This window comes from Patella vulgata, chromosome 4 (assembly GCF_932274485.2).
Source record: "Patella vulgata chromosome 4, xgPatVulg1.2, whole genome shotgun sequence".
Taxonomy (NCBI): domain Eukaryota; kingdom Metazoa; phylum Mollusca; class Gastropoda; family Patellidae; genus Patella; species Patella vulgata.
Window position 1 is genome coordinate 73,742,742 of NC_065882.2, and position 20,431 is coordinate 73,763,172.

Consider the following 20,431-nt stretch of genomic DNA (forward strand, 5'->3'; position numbering starts at 1 on the left):
AACAGAAAAAAAAAAGTGTCAGGATCTTTGCTGTGGTAGGAAACCAAAGTACCCAAGAACAGGCGACCCAACTCCTTGTCATTTACATGTGTGGGACGAAAAGAATGGAATTGAACATCTTGTCAACAAAATACTTTGGTTAAAGATACATTATGGGAGATTCGGTAACGAGTTGGCAGTTCTCACTATAATAGTTAAAAACTAGATAATGTAAAGGCAATTTGGTGAAAATGTCATTCAAATTGATCCACTATAAACCGAGAACTAAGCGACTGAAATTCCCATAAGCCTCGGTCATCATTACTAAAGTCAGTACGATAAACAACATAGTCACGATTATCCATTTAATCGTTTAATCGAGAAGGAAAGTTATGCAGTAAATCGGCTTACAATCCACTAAAGATCGCAAACTAGCGCTGCCATCTAGAGTTGATTATGGCCTGGATAGGTTAATTAATGTCTAATTAATAATTTAGTTAACATTTCAGGCCTAAAGTAAGACCTGAAATAGGCAGATTTAGCTCTTGCATAATGTATGTTTAATTTGAGACATCTTAAACCCCATTTCTCTGGGTCCCTTGGTGTCCTCCCAGTGCTAAAGACCCCTACACGCAAGCAAATTATTTGAATAAAATTGACCTCTCTCTCTCTCTCTCTCTCTCTCTCATTCTCTCTCTCTCTCACTCACACACACACACACATAATGTCTCTGTCTATTGGAACTAAAATATTTTGATGACAGCTTGTAAGTGAGATTAGATTGCCATTCCTTTGAGTCCGGGGACCACGATTTAAATGGTCCGATTGGTCACACAATATGACAATGTCTGAGCTTGATATTATTACGCTATAAATGGAAAATAAGAAGAACGATAATTATAACTGAAATTACTTGACTGTGTAATTCAATTCGTTTAATTTGTCTGGCAGACTATTGGTCATTTCATTACCATAACCATGGTTACAAAGCTCTCATACAAACAAAACATGAGTTTCCGCCAACTGCGGTTTAATTTTTGCGATGCTTCATTTAGTGCTGATTGACTACGTATATATTACAAAAACCAGAAATTGTGTGGGAGTCATTGTGAACAACTGCCGGAATCGATTCTGTATATTGTTAGTAAATATCTGATCTAAAGCCATGTCTTCATCTTTCTTAAAGAAATGAAATGAAATGGAGGTTTAACATCCTACCCTTCTGCTCCGAACTGGGCTAATGAAGATGGGCATATGCCATACAGTGTGCTATGAGACAAATTTTGTCTGAACAGCAGCACTACGGCCTACTCTTATATCGTATTCCAACTGTCAAGGGATCTTTTATGTGCATGCCAATATGTACACGAGACCTTGTTTTTTTGTCCCATCCGAATGACTAGACAGCTGTCCTTGTCAGGCCCTCCTTCCTGCACCACTGACAAGGGCAAACCACGTCGGAAAATACCGATGAACTTTCTCGGCCAATGCAGGGATCGAACAGGTGACCTTCAGGCTAGCAAGCCAGTGTCTTACTCGCTCAGCCACTGTGGCCCCCTTTCTTAAAGAAATAACTGTGTCTAAAATTCATCTCGGCTAAAGCCACAACAATTTGATTTTCTGTCCTGCAGGAACACCTGGCTCCGAGTTAACAAAGCATTCTAAGACTTAAATTAAGAATTTACTCAAAATTGTACGCCTTATTTTAACTAAAATCTTTATTAAACTGTTGTTGTTTTAATGTATCAAATACTTCAATGTGCAAAGTTTGGTGTTTCTGGATCAAAGATATTTCTCATAAATAGTGACTGTACCGTATCATAAGATCTGTCATTGAGTCAACTGGCAAGCAGATTTTTTAAATAAAATTGAATCATATGTTATTCCCGAAATGACCTAGTTTGTGTCCAGTGGATATTAAACCCCATTATAATATCTACAAAGGTACTACAACTGATGTTAGATATGTGAACTTTTGCAATGGTAAGTGGTATCTGGTGTTCTAGAAAGAGTCATCCCCCCCCCCCATTAAAATATCTACCAATGCATAATTGTCAAGGTTTCAATTAATTACCTGTTATTGAAGTGGTATCAGATGTTCTTGGAAGAGAATGCCCACCATTAAAATAACTATCACTATATCATTGTCAATGTATCAATTAATAGACTGTTATTAATCAATAACGGAGCCACAAAATCACGAAAGACATTCATGCAACTTTTAACAATCATGGAACTGGAATCCTTTAACATTAATCTAGTCTGTTATAATTATCACGAAGGCATGAAAGAGTATATAGATTTGATAAGCAGACAATAAACACTAGCATTAGATATAAAGCATTAGAAAAGTAGGATGTTAAACCCCATTTCATTTCATGGGTCATAGAGCACATTGAAAGAAAACTGCCTTATAAAATTTAGATAGAACAGACAAAACAATAGCACAGACAGTGCAATTAGATACATATCTCCAAGTGAAGATATAAAATTGAAACAGAAAAATATTCAGGGTGCTTTTTCATATTTAGATTCAGGGTGTGCGTTCATATTTAGATTTTATGTGGAGGATGTCATGCAAGAGACAATCCAGACTGTGCCGTTATTGATCTTTGATTTCGTCTATTTTTAGCCAACGATCTATGAAATATTTTGAAACCAATCTAAAGCTTCAGTCCCTTTCAGCTATTTATGAAAACCATTCGCGTCATTATGTTGATCAAGATATTTTTCTTTCTGACAGGCTGTCAACTTGATGTCTGCATCGATAGTTCTTGCTAATAGTCCAGCAATCACTGATTACTTCCATCCAATTAGATTGCTTGTTACAAGTCTGTAATTGCTAGTCGAGACAACAGATGTGACCGTATCATTGACTTACCTGTCACTATTTTATGTCGGATGATATTGTTGTGATGACCATCAGAAACACTAATGTAAATAGGTACTACATCATCATCATCATCATCTGTCGCGGATCCAGAGACAAAAGTTTACAAGAACGCCAACGCAGAATCGTTCAATAGCGAGACAATGCAAGGAGAACTGTATAAGACAGATATAAATAAAACATGCAGAAGTTTACAAAAAATGCCAATGCAGAATCGTTTAATATTATTATACATATAATTGAGAGATAATGTCTGGAGAACTGTACAGCAAAATACAGATACAGCATAATGAAATAGGAATATGGCATAATAACGAGCATAAAAGGGACCTTGCAGATTTATTGTGTCGTCGGTGTGGGATTTTTATACACCCACATTTTCATGTGGACGTATTAAAATATAGGTTTATCTCCAAAAGATCTCGGCTGCTTTCGATATTGGCATGTATCGGATCAAAACTTCATGGATTATGGCCCCTGTTTGTACGAAAAATCACGTTTTTAGCTTGTGGACCCAATAGAGGTCACAATTTTTATCCGATTTTGTTGAAACTTGAAATATAAGTTTATAACCCAAAGATCTCGGTTCCTTTCGATATTCGCGCATATCGGACCGTAAATTCCTGAGTTATGGCCCCTGATTGTACGAAAAATTGCTTTTTTAGCTTGTGGACCCTATAAAGGTCATAATTTTTATCCGATTTAAAAAACCATATTATTATATCACCGTTACACCCTAAAGACGACTGAGTTCGAATTTCGTGAAAATCAGCCCAAAATTGACAGACAAAATGGCCGCCGTTCGTTCTCAAATAGCGTAAAAATACGGTATATCAAGGTTGTGGACCCTATAGAGGTCACAATTTTTATCCAATTTTGTTGAAACTTGTTCTTTCAATATTCACGCATATCGGACCGTAACTTCCTGAATTATGCCCCCTGATTGTACGAAAAATCGCGTTTTTAGCTTGTGGACTCTATAGAGGTCATAATTTTTATCCGTATTATTATATCACCGTTACACCCAAAGGACAGTTGAGTTCAAATTTCGTGAAAATCGGCCCAAAATTGACAGACAAAATGGCCGCCGTTCGTTCTCAAATTTCATGAAATATGGTATATCAAGGTTGTGGACCCTATAGAGGTCACAATTTTTATCCGATTTTGTTGAAACTTGAAATGTAAGTTTATAACCCAAAGATCTCGGTTCCTTTTGATATTCGCGCATATCGGACCGTAACTTCCTGAATTATGGCCCCTGATTGTACGTAAAATCGCGTTTTAGCTTGTGGACCCTATAGAGGTCATAATTTTTATCTGATTTAAAAAAGCGTATCATTTTATCACCGTTACACCCTAAGGCCGGCTGAGTTCAAATTTCGTGAAAATCAGCCCAAAACTGATAGACAAAATGGCCGCCGTTCGTTCTCAAATATCGTAAAAATATGGTATATCAAGGTTGTGGACCCTATGGAGGTCACAATTTTAATCCAGTTTTGTTGAAACTTGAAATGTAAGTTTATAACCCAAAGATCTCGGTTCCTTTCGATATTTGCGCATATCGAATTGTAATTTCCTGAATTATGGCCCTTGATTGTAGGAAAAATCACTTTCTTTTTAGCTTGTTCTCTATCCATCTCTCGAAAATGTGGGCGTATCCTGCCTGGCAGCCGCTGGTTTTTTTTATAGACCAACTAGTATTTAGTTGGGGGGGGGGGGGCAGGGGAACGGAGAAGAAACTTGGATAATGCCACCTTTGGAGAGCCAATTTAGATTGGCGTATCATAAAAATCTTCTTCCAGTGGATTTCATTAAATTTTGAATGGATTCAAAAATGATGAAGATTAAAGTTTGTTTAAATAAAATACTGTCTTTCTATTCTTACATTTGTTTGATGGAAATGGATTAAACAATTTTTAAGTTGCATTTTTTTGTCAACATGGCTATGTTTTTTTTTTTCATCAGAAAAATCACTAGAAAGAAAAGGTCCCCAAGGTTTTTTTGCACGACAAAATAATTGTTTGGTTTGGGTTTTTTTTGCAGTTTGCCCCCTGCTTTTACTCTAACGTCAGTGTTAGGTTGATTTCATTCACAATTTCTAAATCCCATTCAATAAATAGATCCTAAAGCAATCTCACTCTTATTTTCTTCTTTGTGATATTATAAGCCGAGTCCTGGGTTTTTAGCCTGTTAGGACTAAATGAAGAAATATAACATTCGATCACACGACACTATTCTAATCTGTTAGGAATTCTAACTACGAATAAATTATTCAACGATCTTTTCCCATTAGCACATAGCATAAAACTTTAATGGCCAGTATAGGACAAGATGAAATGGCATGCTAGACTGACTTCTGAAAGCTGTTTATAAGCTGTGATTGTATAGGCTTCATATTTCTTAATTAAGTGTAACTAATGTAGAAAATTCTGATTATTGACCTATTGAAAGGCTGAAAGGAAAATAGCTGCAATGGTTACAATATTGGCGTGAAATCTGTGTACAGTAATTTTATGTTAAGCCTTGAGTATCTATTAATTTATTAATAAGCGGGTTTTATGTTAACTTGATATCTGTTAATTAGCTGATTTAAAAAATTCTAATCACGATCTGGCATTTTTGAGACTGAAAGAGTCGTTAGGCATTGTACCTGGCTGTAGGATGTTAAATCACATTTAATTTCGTTAAGTTTTTGAAGTTCCATCTTCATTAGTCCAATTGATGCTAAAAAGTAGGATTTTAAATCCCTTTTAGTTTGGTTAAATTTTAGAACTTCCATCTTCATTAGTCCAATTGGTGCAGAAAAGTAGCAATTTAAATCCAATTTAGTTTTTAAAGTTCGCATAGCCAACTATAGCAAACAATGCGTGCATTTATGAGGTTATTAAACTTAATAAATGTCATGAATGAGACAGAATATTCTTATAGAACACTTGGTGCCACTTCCCATTTAGTTCAATCTGATTAAAACACAGATCCTTTTTCGTTTTGTTTTTTATAGTTCAAAATTTCGTTTTACTTGTCATGGAAAGTATAAAATAAACGAAACGAAATATAGATCTGTATTTTGATCAGATTGCATTTAGTTATTAAATTAGAAATACTCACGACGCAATTCGACTATGGAATACGATTTCTGTTTATTATTGAGTGACAATTTGAAAGGATTCTCAGGTCTTTATCAAGTAAAAGCAAATAGTCATTTTGATGGGGCCGATAAACATTCTGTTATGCAAGTCAATGTTCTCAACCTGTATTGCACACATAGAGCCATATATTAAGAGGTGAAAATCAATTTAGGACAAGCTCAGCATGACATGTCAACCCCCGTTTCCGATTCATCATGTGGTGGGTTGCCAATGATGGGGATTGAGCTAACTGCTAGTTAATAACAGGGGTTTAACTTATAAAGTATTCAATCCTGCAAAACCAAGAAGTAAATCACCTATTATCCACAACATCAACTTTTTTATAGAAACAATTGATAGGCCACATCAATTTGAATGTCTGTTCCTTGGGAAGACCAATTAATAATTCTTGTTTCTTATTTCTTTGGTTGCTCATACGAAAAAGGTTTTAGTACCACCAAATTTGTAAGTTTAGAAATTTTAAACAAAATACTATTTACAAGACTGATGTGCCTATATATTAAACAATAATTCGAAGAATTGAAAATTAAGTTGGATTGGCCTCACTAGTTATAACCATGCTAGTTCACTCTTTAGAATATAGCAGTCGTCTTTGCCCTGTGATTGCCTTTGGAAGCATTTGATATATTGTTTCATTGGGATTTAGTAATTGTCCCCTGTTTGTCTGTCCGTCTGTCTGTCCGTCACACTAACAATAACTCTCTTGCTAATTGAGCTAGAATGTTCTCACTTGCTGTAGGTGTTTATTAGGTCAATGCCTTGATGGAGTTCGAGGATGAGCATTTTTGGCTTAGGGTAAGCAGAGATAAGCAATTTGATTGGTTCATATATACGATGATTTTGGTTCTAATTAAGTGAGGGTGATGAAACTTGGTGTATAGTTTCATTACATCAATACCTTGACTAAGTTCGATAATGAACATTTTCTCCTTAGGGTAAACAGAGCGATAAGCAATTTGATTGGTTGAAACTTTGGAGCTCGATAACTTTCATTCTAATTGAGTGAGAGTAGTGAAACTTTATGTATAGTTTCATTACATCAATGCCTTGTTTAAATTCAATGATGAGTATTTTCTACTTAGGTTGAGTCGAGACTTCAATCTGATTAGTCGAGACTTTGGAACATAATAACTCTCCTACTATAATTGAGGTAGAATGTTCAAACTTGGTGTAGGTGTCTATTAGGTGAGGGGGGTTGGATGGCTGAATGGTAAGCGTGCGCACCCTGTATCATAAAGTCTGTCATTGAGTCGACTGGCGTGGTTTCAAATCCCCGGTTGTACGTGACAAGGAGTAGGGTCGCCTGTCCAACCTCATGGGTTTTCTCCGGGTCCTCCGGTTTCCTCCAACTGCTAAAGACCCCTACGCGCAAGCGAATTATGTAAATAAAATTAAACCATATGTTAGTCTCGAAATGACCTAGTTTGTGTCGAGTGGACGTTAAACCCCATTTCTCTCTTTCTCTATTAGGTGAATGTTTGATCATGTGCATTTTCCACTAAGACTTTGGAACACGATAAAAGCAATGAAACATCGATCTGTAATAAACAGTAGTTGTATTCCATACAATTGTGACCTGTGGAAGCATTTGACTCCACCCCCTCCCATGGAAAAAAAAATAAATCCAGGATTTTCACTTGATTATGATTTTATGAATGCATTATTGTGAAAAGATTTAGGTTAAAAAATATTAAAATTATCAAGAAAAATAGAGCTCTTTTGTGTGGCTTGTGAGGTTTAATTGTGAATCGAAGGTTTTTATTCTCAGAAATGAATATCACGTTTTTAATCCATGAAAGGATATTAGCAACATCACAAATTTCCTGTTACGTATTGTTTCGTTTCTATCCCATTATTCAAAAATAAAAAATAACTTGTCGAAGAGAAAGTGTTTCACAGAAGCAATCAATATTTTCATATTTCATCGAATAATGTCACTTTGATCGATTTATCAAATCATTATACTCATGATAATCTCACTGGCTCAGAAATATTTAATAAATGGTTACAGATATGGATTGAGCAGAGGGTTAATTTTTTTTAATTTTCTCCTGTCGATAGTATTGAATCTTTTCTCACCAACGATCCAACTGCGGCAATATCAATGAATTATTGACGGAAGTTGAAACAAACATCATGGTATCCAGACATAAACTTATCGACAACCATTCTATGCATTTTAAATTATCAGATTTTATGCGCTGCCAAGTAATTTCATCGTAGAATTAAAAAAAAAAGCTTACTTTTTTTATAAGAGTGGCTGATCAAGATTGGATCTGAGCTGTTTACGCCACACCGCCACTCCTAATTAAAAACCCATTAACACATGGTCTCCTTCTTCAAATGGTTCATTATCAAACTTTTACCTTCGCATTGATCAAAATGGTGATAAACCAATGTTGATGGTAAAAAGGCAATTAATCTAACAAAACTCAAAATGAAGAACAATTCTACAATTCATTTTCAAATTTTAGGAAAAGCAGATTGTTTGCTTTGTATATAATTAAAATATTATTTTTAAAAATTCCATGTGTGCTTTAGAATAAGGAAGGGAGAGAGAGAGATTTTTGTTCTATACAAATTGCTGTGAAATTTAGATATTGGAATGGATTTCAATCCAAAAATGATTTTATTTCATTCATTATTTACAAAGTTATGAAGATTTGAAAATTTCGCAAACTTTTGTATCCTATTCATTCGATATTTTTCGGTTTATCTACTGTTGTTATTTTTTAATTGAAAGATTAAATAATCAATTAAGTACCATTTAGCAAGGATTTATCTGTGAAAAATTAGAAAAATAAAAATGTCGATCAGGGGTTGAAACCTGCTCTTGATTTTGATTCTGGAACCCTTAAAGACTTGATGCATCCTTTAGCGCTACAGGAATCCCTTGAAAACTACAATATTGTGAAAAAGTTTAATTTCTAATAGCAATATCAGTCCAAAAATGGTTCAATTTCGATCCGTATTTGCAAAGTTATGAGAAACTGAAATTTCATCGATCAATGCTACACGGGTATAACCAGACTCTGCCATCTTTTATTGGTAGCTGAGAAACCTAATGGGCCTTGCTCGTTTAATTCTGATTTAATCCAAACCTGAAGATTATCGAGTCTTGGTTTTTTTATTTTGTTTTCTTGATTAAATGTTAAATAATCAATCAGCATGTATTTAGCTGTGAGAAATTCGATTTTTAGTGAAAATGCAAATGCCACATTAGGCCTTAATACATTTTTTTGTGTTGGATAAGTTCCTTGGGAACTATCACTATTCTTTGCTAAATTGGCAATAATGATTTTGCTGTCTTAGCAGATATTTCCAATCTTCAAGGTTTCATTTTCTATTAACAATACAATTTTCCCAACCATTGTTGTACCTAATGGTATGCCATTTGGTTTCCTGTCAAAACTCATTTATTCCAATTTTTCGGGGTGAGATATAAATGGACAGTGAATGCCATTACGTTTTATTCCTTATTTAAAATTTGTAATGTGGTGAAACCTAGAGAATTCCAAAAATCATTATCCTGAAAGTTCAATACTGAATTTTTTTTTTTTTTCATGGCACAATTATTTTTATGGTTTCTACTCAGCACACTTTTAGAACTAGTCAAATTTGTGTCTAGTGTACCAGACATTTTAGTCCTTGACATGTAAGCTCCTTGGAAGAGAGTTTCCCGCCTGGTTTCCCCTTGTTGGTGGTGCAGGATGTATGTTGTTGTTGTTCATAGTGTTTAACGTCCGCTTCCACCGAAGGTGATATCGCAGACAAGTCTTATTTTTTATTTTCATTATCTCAGCGCACGCGCAGGGGTCTTTCCTGTGGGAGGAATCCAGAGTACTAGGAGTAAACCCACGAAGTTGAGAAGGTGTCCCTATCTCCAAGCCACATATGCTCACACCAGCGATCGAAACCACAACTGCAAGCCAGAGGTCGAACCGTCGAAGCGCGGCAGTCTAGACCACTAGGCCATCCCAACCCCCCTGCAGTATGTAGGGAAAGGAAAAGTGTATATAGTCATTTGGATCGACCAGAAAATAAAGTCCCTTGTATACCGGATACAGAAATAAAAGTAGACTTGAGCGTTGCTGTCAGGGCAAAATGTCAATCATAGCAAACTGCTTGGCATATGCACGTCTTTAATAGCCCAGTTGGTGCAGAAAAATAAGTCGTTAAACCCCATTTCACATTCATTTCTATACAAAAAGAAAAAAAAAAAGCACCCAAACCATATTTAAGGATCCTCATCCATCAAACTGACTAATAACAAGCCTTTCAATCCTTCTCTCAAATATTTCAATAGCCGATTATTAAATTTGATATGATTATGTTAATTTATGGGTGTTATTTTTGAGTGATCTTCAATCGGAAGGAATTAATTTTCTCAGGATCTTTCTGTTTCCTGAGTGAAACATGAACAATTTTAGTGCCATCGATTACTGATAATTATTTTAGATTTGTAGGTCACCGTTTGAAATGTACCCCTTTGACGCCATAATTCGTCGTAAGTTATTGATATGATTCTGATATTATTGAACGCGTGTGAACCTTCATACGTCAAGTAATGATACACTGCTTGAACTATTGATTGCTTACGTCAAAATCTTGTAATGCGATAATTAAAATCAATAAGAAAGTGTATTAAATGTAAAAATTATGATTATTACTGATTAGAACAGTGGTTGGCAGAGAACCAGGTCACATTCCTCCTCTTGTGATACCAGGACTCCTCATTTCCTCCCAGTTTAAAATTCTTCTCCAATTCCTCCCAGTTTGAAATTTTTCTCGAATTCCTCCCAGTTTAAACTTCTTCTCCAATTCCTCCCAGTTTGAAATTCTTCTCGAATTCATCCCAGTTAAAAATTCTTCTCAAATCCTTCCCGGTTTAAAATTCCCTAATTCCTTCTCCAATTCCTCCCAGTTTAAGATTCTTCTCCTATTTCTCCCATTACAAAGTATTCCTCAATTCCTCCCCTGTTTAAAATTCCTCCCCCCCCCCCTTTTAAATTCCTTCAGGTTTAAAATGTTCTTTAAAATTACACAGAATACGCCCCGATTCCTCTCTGGATAAAATTCCCCCCCCAATTCTTCCCCAGTGTTTAAAATTCCTTCCCAATGCCTCCCTTAAAATTCCTTCCCAATTCTTCCCCAGTTTAAAATTCCTTCCCAATTCTTCCCCAGTTTAAAATTCCTTCCCAATTCCTCCCCTGTTTAAAATTCCCCCCCCCCTTATTCATCCCCTGGTTAAAAATCGTTTACTGTTTAAATCATCAATTCCCCCATGTTTAAAAGCACTCTTCAATTCCCCTAGACTAAAACAGACAGCCTTGGCTCTTTATTTTCTAACAAAACTACTCATGATTTCACCATGGTAAGAAAATGAAATTCTTTCAGTAACAATAATTTGAAAATTGTGGGAGACATGACCATCTGTAACTTCTCACGCTTCCATTCAAGACATCTAATTTTAGCTCAAGCCATGTCTGTAATTAGTACAAGATAGCCAGAGATATGAGAGAGAAAGAGAGAGAAATGGGGTATAACATCCACTTGACATGAACTAGTTCATTTTGGGACTAAGATTATTTCAATAATTTGCTTGCATTTTGGGATCTTCGGGAGCTGGAAGACACAGTGAAAACCAATAATCATGGAATCGAAACCATGCCACTTGACTCAGTGACAGACCTTATGATTTTATGTGTAATAGTGGGGTTTTTTTGTTACACTAATGTGAACACATGGGGGGGGGGGTATCTTTTTGTACTATCCAAACTATAGTACATATATATCAGATTGATGACATATGATGTGGTACATATAACAAAAAAATTAAAGACAAATTAACATTCCCTGTTTTTTTAATTACTAGTTGACTATATAATTAATTAGGAGAGACTCGGTCTGTTTTAGTTTGGTAGGCCTATGATATTACATAAAATCAACATGTCACAATAAAAATAATCAGCTCTCAGATGCCACGTGGCCCTATAATGCTTCCTTCTTCATGTTCACATGTATTTCACTGAAATTTATTTGGTATCAGGAAATAGTTTGAAATAATGAACAGTCAGTAGAGAATTTTAATGAATTCTGGGAATATAGTCTAATTTTAGAAGTCTTCATGACATGATTTAATATGGTTCACATGCACTGGAAATTAATTATATATCTCAGACTGTAAGAGATAATATTCTTCATGTAGCTTGCTTTACGTCATACAGATTTATTTTCTTTAGAAATATTTTAAGCGTTCATTAATTTTCTTCATACTTTACAGCTTAGCCATGACGTCATTGATTCTATGATTAAAGTGCACTATTAGCAATGACATTATAGTTTCTAGTGAACTATTGACGATGATGATGTCATAGATTCTAGGATTAAAGTGCGCTATTAACAATGACATCATAGATTCTAGTGTAGGTCACTATTAATGATGACATCATCATAGATTCTATGAAAAGTGCACTATTAACAATGACATCATTGACCTCATGAATTCCATGATTTAAGAGTATTTATTAAGAATGAGTTATTGTGGTGTCTGATAATTAGCGTACATTAACTAACATTAACGTAAATCTTTGAATTATGAAAGTAATAAGTAGATAACTGGTTAATGTGTTGAACTCAGTGATTTCATTATCTCATAATAGCAGAGAAATGAAAGGATTTAAATTAGAATCAATGTAAAATTGTTTGTATAACAATTCGTGCCTTTGTATTGATCAATATTGAAGAACAAATGTTATTTATGCAGATATGAAGCGCTAATCTCCCCCACCCCTCCTTTTGGTGGGCGGGGACCAAAGTTAAAAAATCTAATGTGACCTTATTGAATTGATCTAAGAAAAACTATCGACAGGTTAGTTCCTAGCTGCAATGTGAAAATACGGTAAAATACTGCCCTTCCCCACATCTGTTCACAGGCTGTTTTGGAACCCTTACCTTCTATTTTTCATCGTGATTCTTTTTTTTTATACGCCAACATTTTCATGTGGATGTATTTTGTCGTCGCCCCTGTCTGTCCGTCCACAATTCTTTGTGAACACTCTGAGGTCACAATTTTTATCCGATTTCAACGAAACTTGAAATATAGGTTTATCACCCTAAGATCTTGGATCCTTTCGATATTGGCATGTATCGGACTGTAACTTCATAGATTATGGCCCTTGATTGTACGAAAAATCACGTTTTTAGCTTGTGAACACTGTAGAGGTCACAATTTTTATCCGATTTCGTTTAAACTTGAAATATATGTTTATAACACACAGATCTCGGTTCCTGTGTCGATATTCGCACATATCGGTCCATAACTTCCTGAATTATGGTCCCTGATTGTAAGAAAATTCTTGTTTTTAGCTTGTGGACCCTATAGAGGTCATAATTCTTATCCGATTTAGTAAAACGTTTTAATATATCACTGTTATACCCTAATGATGGTTGAATTCGATATTCGTGAAAATCGGCCCAAAACTGACAGACAAAATGGCCGCCCCTCGTTTTCAAATAGCGTAAAAATATGGTATATCAAGGTTGTGGACCCTCTAAAGGTCACAAATTTCTTCTGATTTTGATGAAACTTGAAATGTAAGTTTATAACCCAAAGATCTTGGTTCCTTAGGAAATTCACGCATATCGAATGGTAACTTCCTGAATTATGGCCCCTGATTGTACGAAAAATTGCGTTTTTAGCTTGTGGACCCTATAGCGGTCATAATTCTTATCCGATTTAAAAAAAATGTGCGAATAATCGCGGATACCCGAACTTCCTGGATTATGGCCCCTGATTGTTCGAAAAGTGTCATTTTTAGCTTGCGGATTCTCAAGAGGTCACAATTTTTTTTTTCCGATTTTAAAAACCGCTTAAATATTTCACCATTCCACCATAATGAAGGTTGAATTCGAATTTCTGGAAAATCGAAATGAAACTGCCCAACAAAATGGCCGCTCTTTGTTCGCAAATTGTGGAAAACTATGCAATACGAAGGTTGTCGACCTTCTAGAGGTCACAATTTTTATCCGATTCTGATGAAACTTAAAACATATCTTTATATCCCAAAGATCTCAGTCACTTTTGATATTTGCGCATTTCAGACCATAACTTTCTGGATTATTGCCCCTGATTGTACAAAAAATCCTGTTTGTTTTTAGCTTGTTCTCTATCCATCTCTTGCAAAATGTGGGCGTATCCTGCCTGGCAGCTGCTGATTGGCAAAATGAATTATTCCTCACCATATCTGACACAAATTTATAATAATTCAATATTATTTTCAAGTAGAATTTAGCAATTAAATAATCATTCGGTCTGTGCATGCTCAAGTCTCGTAATGGCTGATCTGTTCAAACATATTTTGTGTGTTTTTAATTGAAAAATGCTACTTGATAATAGTGTTGAATTATTATAAATGTGTGTCAGCTGTGGCAAGAAATGATTCCTTTGGCAAACAAAGAAGAATCACGGTGAAAAATAGAAGGTAAGGATTCCAAAATAGCCTTAGACCAGAGGTGGGGATGAGCGGTATTTTCATATTGCAGCTATAGGAAGGTATAGGAACTGTCAGCAGACATCGAAATGGCTATTTACTATTCAACTGGCAAGATTTTTAGTAAATAACATTTTATTAATCTTCGATTTATTGATTTTTTATTTTTAAAATTACGTTTTTCCTGAATTTGACAGGTGTTCAGGCTTTATTGTTTGTTTTTTGAGTGTATTAGAAATATAATTGCGAATACATGGGGGGAAAAAAACCTCTCATGATAAGAGTTTGACAAATTTTAGCCTTAATGACAGGAATGTCATGTATGGAATATTTAATTCTTCAGCATTATCCTTTTTTTTTCGTCATTGTTATTATCAAATTCCGGCATGTCTAAAAAAAAATATAATAGTTACAGTACACAATAACACTAGGCATTTTTTTGCTCTTTGACATCAACACTCTCTGGCTTTTTCAAAAAATGTGTTCTGATGATTCAAGCTTGGTCAAATGACAATAAACCCCCTTAAATTCGAAACAGCTAGGAAGTGTTTATACCCGAAGCATTTTTCTAATATCCAACTTTTTGAAAAAAATGATAATATATCCCCTCTAAATTCGAAACTGCTAGGAAGTGTTTATATCTGAAATATTTTCTGTTGCTGACATCGGTCTTTTTGAAAAAAAGATGTTCTAATATGAACATGACACTCTGCTTTATTTACACTTGAATAGCAGATAATTTAAAATTGATTTTCTCTAAAGCAGAATTTACTGGTTCCTTCAAATCAACCCACAGCCAGATAAAACCAGACTCGAATTGTGTCATGATTTAAACAATGTATATATATAAAAAAATTTTTTGACATAATGCCTTATTTATTCCATGCTGTGATTGGTTGAAATGTTATTTAAAAAATGTTAAATAATATTTAAAAAAATGTGTTAAATGTTATTTAAAAAAATGTTAAATGTTATTTAAAAAATGGTGAAATGTTGTTTAAAAAACTTTTTTAATGTCGGCGGTATCATTATTGTTGCGTTATTCCCCAATCTGTAAATCAGTTTTGCCCCACTTTATGCTAGGAAAAAAAAGTGTGCCATGTTTCTATCTATTCTTGGATGTGATTGGATAAAGGGTTTTAGTAACAAGAGCAGATATAGGTCAATCTGCTTCTGTCATAAGTAATAAATATCAAATTAACAACAGGGGAATTAACACAGCCTATTACTCCTAAAAATCTGATTCCTGACAAAGAGACTGGATGACGGAGGCATAAAGTCAATAATTCTGGATGTTCTAGATTGATATTAGTCCTGGGAATGAATAATATTTCTAGCTGGCTGGTTCCTGTGAGAGAAAAAACACCACTCATCAATAATTGCCAGGTTGAAAGGGACTATATATAAAGCCAATTATGATAAGCCATTTAGATTATGACCTGTTGAAAAGGACTACTGGCTATAAATTCTATCTCTTTAATGTATTCTCAAATTCTTTCTTTTGGTTTCACGCATAAAATAACGGCATTAACCTTACGGCTTTGACGTCAGTCCGCGTCATTTATACAGCAACTGTCGTCAACGGACGTCGACTGAGTGAAAGAAACTCTCAGGAAAATCAATAACTATTCCGCACTTTAGCATTGAAGAACATCGCTTACTGGTGTCGTTTTGTTACCGTAGCGATTAAATATCAATAGTTTGGGTTAGAGAGTATAGAAATTTACGTATTGATTTTGTCGACCATGGGCTGATTGAAGAGGATTGACTGACAGGATGGTGATATGATGCTTGACGGAGTTTATCTTTTACGCGAACTGATCGAACGGATTATTATCGTAACAAAAAAAGGGTAGCTTTTATCATGTTTAGTGATAAAAGCTGATTGGCTCTTATCTTAGACCAATTATCGTAAAGCTTACAATTTCTTAATTCGTTTTTCATACGACCTGGGCTTGGACGATGATTCAACCACTTTACGGAATAAAGCTAATAAGTGGCTTAACATTGATAAGATAAGATAATAAATTTATAGTGTGTAAACACCTTGTTAGGTGGCAGCATACATATACGAACATGACAGTAATTACATGAACATATATATAACATTTACTAACAGAAATGAAATAACATGGAGTTTGATCGTCCTAGTGTTCTGCACCGACTGGGCTAATGAAGCTGGGCATACGCCATACAGTGTGCTATGAGGGAAATTTTGCCCGGACAGCAGCGCTGCAACCTACTTTTATTATATCAAATCCTAACTGTAAAGGGTTCTTTTACATGCACGCGAGTATTTACATGGGACGTTTTTTTTGTCCTATCCGAACGACTATATATCGTCCGTTGAAAGGACCTCAATCCTGCATCACTGACAAGGGGGAACCATGCTGGAAAATCCTGATGAACTTTCTTGGTCAACACATGGATCAAGCACACAATCTCCAGGATGGCGAGCCAACATCTGACATACATGAACACATATATATATATATAACATATAACAGTTATATAATTACTTGTAATACTATATTTACATGAATATAGCCCCATCCCATCTCATGTACATCTATAGCTATATATAAAGACTATTTTCCTGTAAGATAATAGTTATTGACAGTAAATACATGAACATCTATATAACAATTACATAGCTACTGGTAATACTATATTTAAATGAATACTGACCACTCACACCCACCATCCATATGTACTAGCAATGAGTATTTCCCAATATCTTTTATAATAAGATAATATCTTTTATAATATGAAGATATCTTTTATAATATGAAGATATCTTTTATAATAAGATGATAATACATGAACATCTATAACAATTACATAGCTACTAGTAATGCAATATTTGTATGAATATTGATCACTCTAACACCCAACATCCAAATGTACTAGCAATGAGTATTTCCCAACATGTTATTAACGATGACAAGGGTATTCTTATAAACACACATATTAAAGGTGCATTATGTAAGATTTAGATCAAGCACTGTCTATTCTTGCGATGACAATCAAAAATAGATAACGAAAAATGAATACATTGGAAATTTCAGTCAAATTACTTTATTCAGAGTGAAGTTCTGAATGTTTGAAATTTTGACATTGGATAGCCTAAATTGTGTCGATTGTTAAGTACCATTGCCAAAAGAACTCTCACTTTTCGGCCTTCAATTGGCAGTCTAGAGACTTGATTATGGGGTTGTGATGTGCATAAATGTCTAAATAATTTATATAACATTATGCAGATTTAGCTCTTACATAATGTTTCAGAGGGTTGGATGGCCAAATGGTTAGCATGTGTGTGCTGTATCATAAGGTCTGTCATTGTGTCAACTGGCGTGGTTTCGAATCCCTGGTTGTACGTGACAAGGAGTAGGGTCGGGTTGCCTGTCCAACCTCCACTTTCCTTGCACGACTAAAGACCCCTACGCGCAACCGAATTATTGTAATAAAATTGAACCATGTATCAGTCCCGAAATGAACTATTTTCTCTCTCTCTCTCTCTCTCTCCATAATGTTTCTTTAAGATGTGAAGAAACTTTAATATTTGTCAAGTAATCTCCCTTGAGTGTTCATTATTAACAAGAACATTTCAATGCAAAAATACCTGCAGTCTATTTAAACTTGCTTTTACTTGTTTTATATATGTTTAGAACTTCAGGATTTTTATCAAAATGTCTTATTTATTTTCAGAACTCGTAGAGGTTCAGGTCAGCATGCCAGCCATGTTCCAGCACCACAACCACAGTCTCCACAGCGTCAAAATATGCAGAATCTCTCCCCTGGAGGAAACAAAACATCAGGTATGTCTGCTGCTTTATGTTTATTTTCAGGTGCTGAGATTATCACTCTTTTATGGCATGGAAATTGTGACTACAACTTGCCATAATCTTTTAGAGGCATAGCGCAATAAAGTACAACACATACTTACGGAAAACAGCTACTTATTTATCTGGATGACGATTTAAAGATGAGAAAATATTCTTTTAAACGTTGCCCACATATATTAGTAAACGTTTTCCATTTATAGAAGTATGTGTTATAGATTTTTACAATATGCTGGTTTCAATGATGGTGGGGAAATGAAATGAAATTGATTTTAACGTCATAATTTTCTGCCCCTTACTGGCTTAATGAAGACAAGCATACACTGTCAAGGATTCTATTATGGCAGTTGGAATTCGATATAAGAGTAGGCCATAGTGCCGCTGTCCAGACAAAATGTCCCTAATAGCACACTGTATGGCGTATTCCCATCTTCATTAGCCCAGTCCAAATGACTAGACACTGTTCCTTGTGTTTTTTGTGTACCTTGCCTGGCCCTCCGTCTTGCACTATGACAAGGAGAAACTTCTTGGAAAAGTCTTGAGAAACTTTCTCAAACCCAGGACCTTCTGTTTATTAAGCCAATGCCCTACTCCCTGAGCCACAAAACATGTTTCCAGCATGTTTGTCATCAAAAATGACCTTACTTTTAAACATTCTTTTCTTAAAATTAACATACCAACTTCAAGACTAAATAGATGTGCCATTTTCTGTGGGGAATGCCTGATTAACCGTTTCGGAATTAATTTCTCTCAAGTAAATAGGATGAGTTCGGGCTACAATACATGTTCCGACAGCATAAGAAAAAATTTTAACTGACCATGACAGCCAGGCCATTTTTTAAGATTTTGCGACTGCAGGGGCAAATTGGGGGTATGGGGGTGGTTCCTCTCCGGGATACTACCCCTGCGAAAATTTTGAAATTTTAACCCTCTAAATGACCATTCTGAGCTATTTTGAGAGAGAAGATCTCTGACCTACCAATCAGATTTTAGCCTTAAAAAATGGACTGATGACAGCTGAAACATTTTGTGTTTTATTGCTTTACTATTTGACTCAAACCACCACGGGACTGAATTCTGTATCGCACTCGATTGCAATTCTGTCAGTTCAGAACGTTCTGAACTGACAATCGAGCATACCCTAAGATAAATGTACCGTATTATGTCAAATATGTTATTGACCAAGAATTGTCAGGGGTTTAACTGTGCAGTCAGTATGGATAGCAGCACCAGTCTGAACCCAATAAAATATAGTAACAATAATAACAGAGTTATTTCCCTCTAACCACTAAAACCAAATTTCAACACAATGAACGAAAGATGAATGTTCTAGGTTGAAAACTAAAGGGGAATAACTCTGTTTTATTTCGAAACTAAATTCTTCTTGGGGATGACGCTTATTGAATAAAACCTAAGGCTCCATCAACATAAAACTTAGCATGCTTCTTCGTTGCAAAAATTGGACAAAAAAGAAAAAGCTTATGTCACAATATGTATATAGAGAATCTCCTATGAGTCTTTTTTGATATAAAAAAATATCAACACAAATTGATAAAGTAAAAAAATGAGGCTTTGCCAAGTTTGTTTTTATACGCCCACATTTTCATGTGGACGTATTATGCCGTCGCCCCTGTCCGTCGGTCCGTCCGTCCGTCCACAATTTGTTTGTGGACACTCTACAGGTCACAATTCTTATCCGATTTTAACGAAACTTGAAATATAGGTGTATCTCCAAAAGATCTCGGCTGCTTTCGATATTGGCTTGTATCGGATCGAAACTTCATGGATTATGGCCCCTGTTTGTACGAAAAATCACATTTTTGGCTTGTGGACCCTATAGAGGTCACAATTTTTATCCGATTTTGTTGAATCATGAAATGTAAGTTTATAACCCAAAGATCTCGGTTCCTTTCGATATTCGCGCATATCGGACCATAACTTCCTGAATTATGCCCCCTGATTGTACGAAAAATCGCGTTTTTAGCTTGTGGACCCTATAGAGGTCATAATTTTTATCCGATTTAAAAAACCGTATTATTATATCACCGTTACACCCTAAGGAAGGCTAAGTTTGAATTT

At 35.2% G+C, this 20,431-nt stretch overlaps 1 protein-coding gene across 1 annotated transcript in view; it reads left to right on the plus strand.

Moving 5' to 3' along the window:
• The window catches only part of LOC126819777 (cAMP-specific 3',5'-cyclic phosphodiesterase 4D), a 127,260-nt gene that overhangs the window by 25,754 nt on the left and 81,075 nt on the right, over positions 1–20,431 (plus strand). Inside the window, exon 3 of the mRNA XM_050547999.2 lies at positions 18,219–18,328. Within this exon, the coding sequence (XP_050403956.1) occupies positions 18,219–18,328 (110 nt within the window). The remainder of the gene's footprint in view (positions 1–18,218; positions 18,329–20,431) is intronic.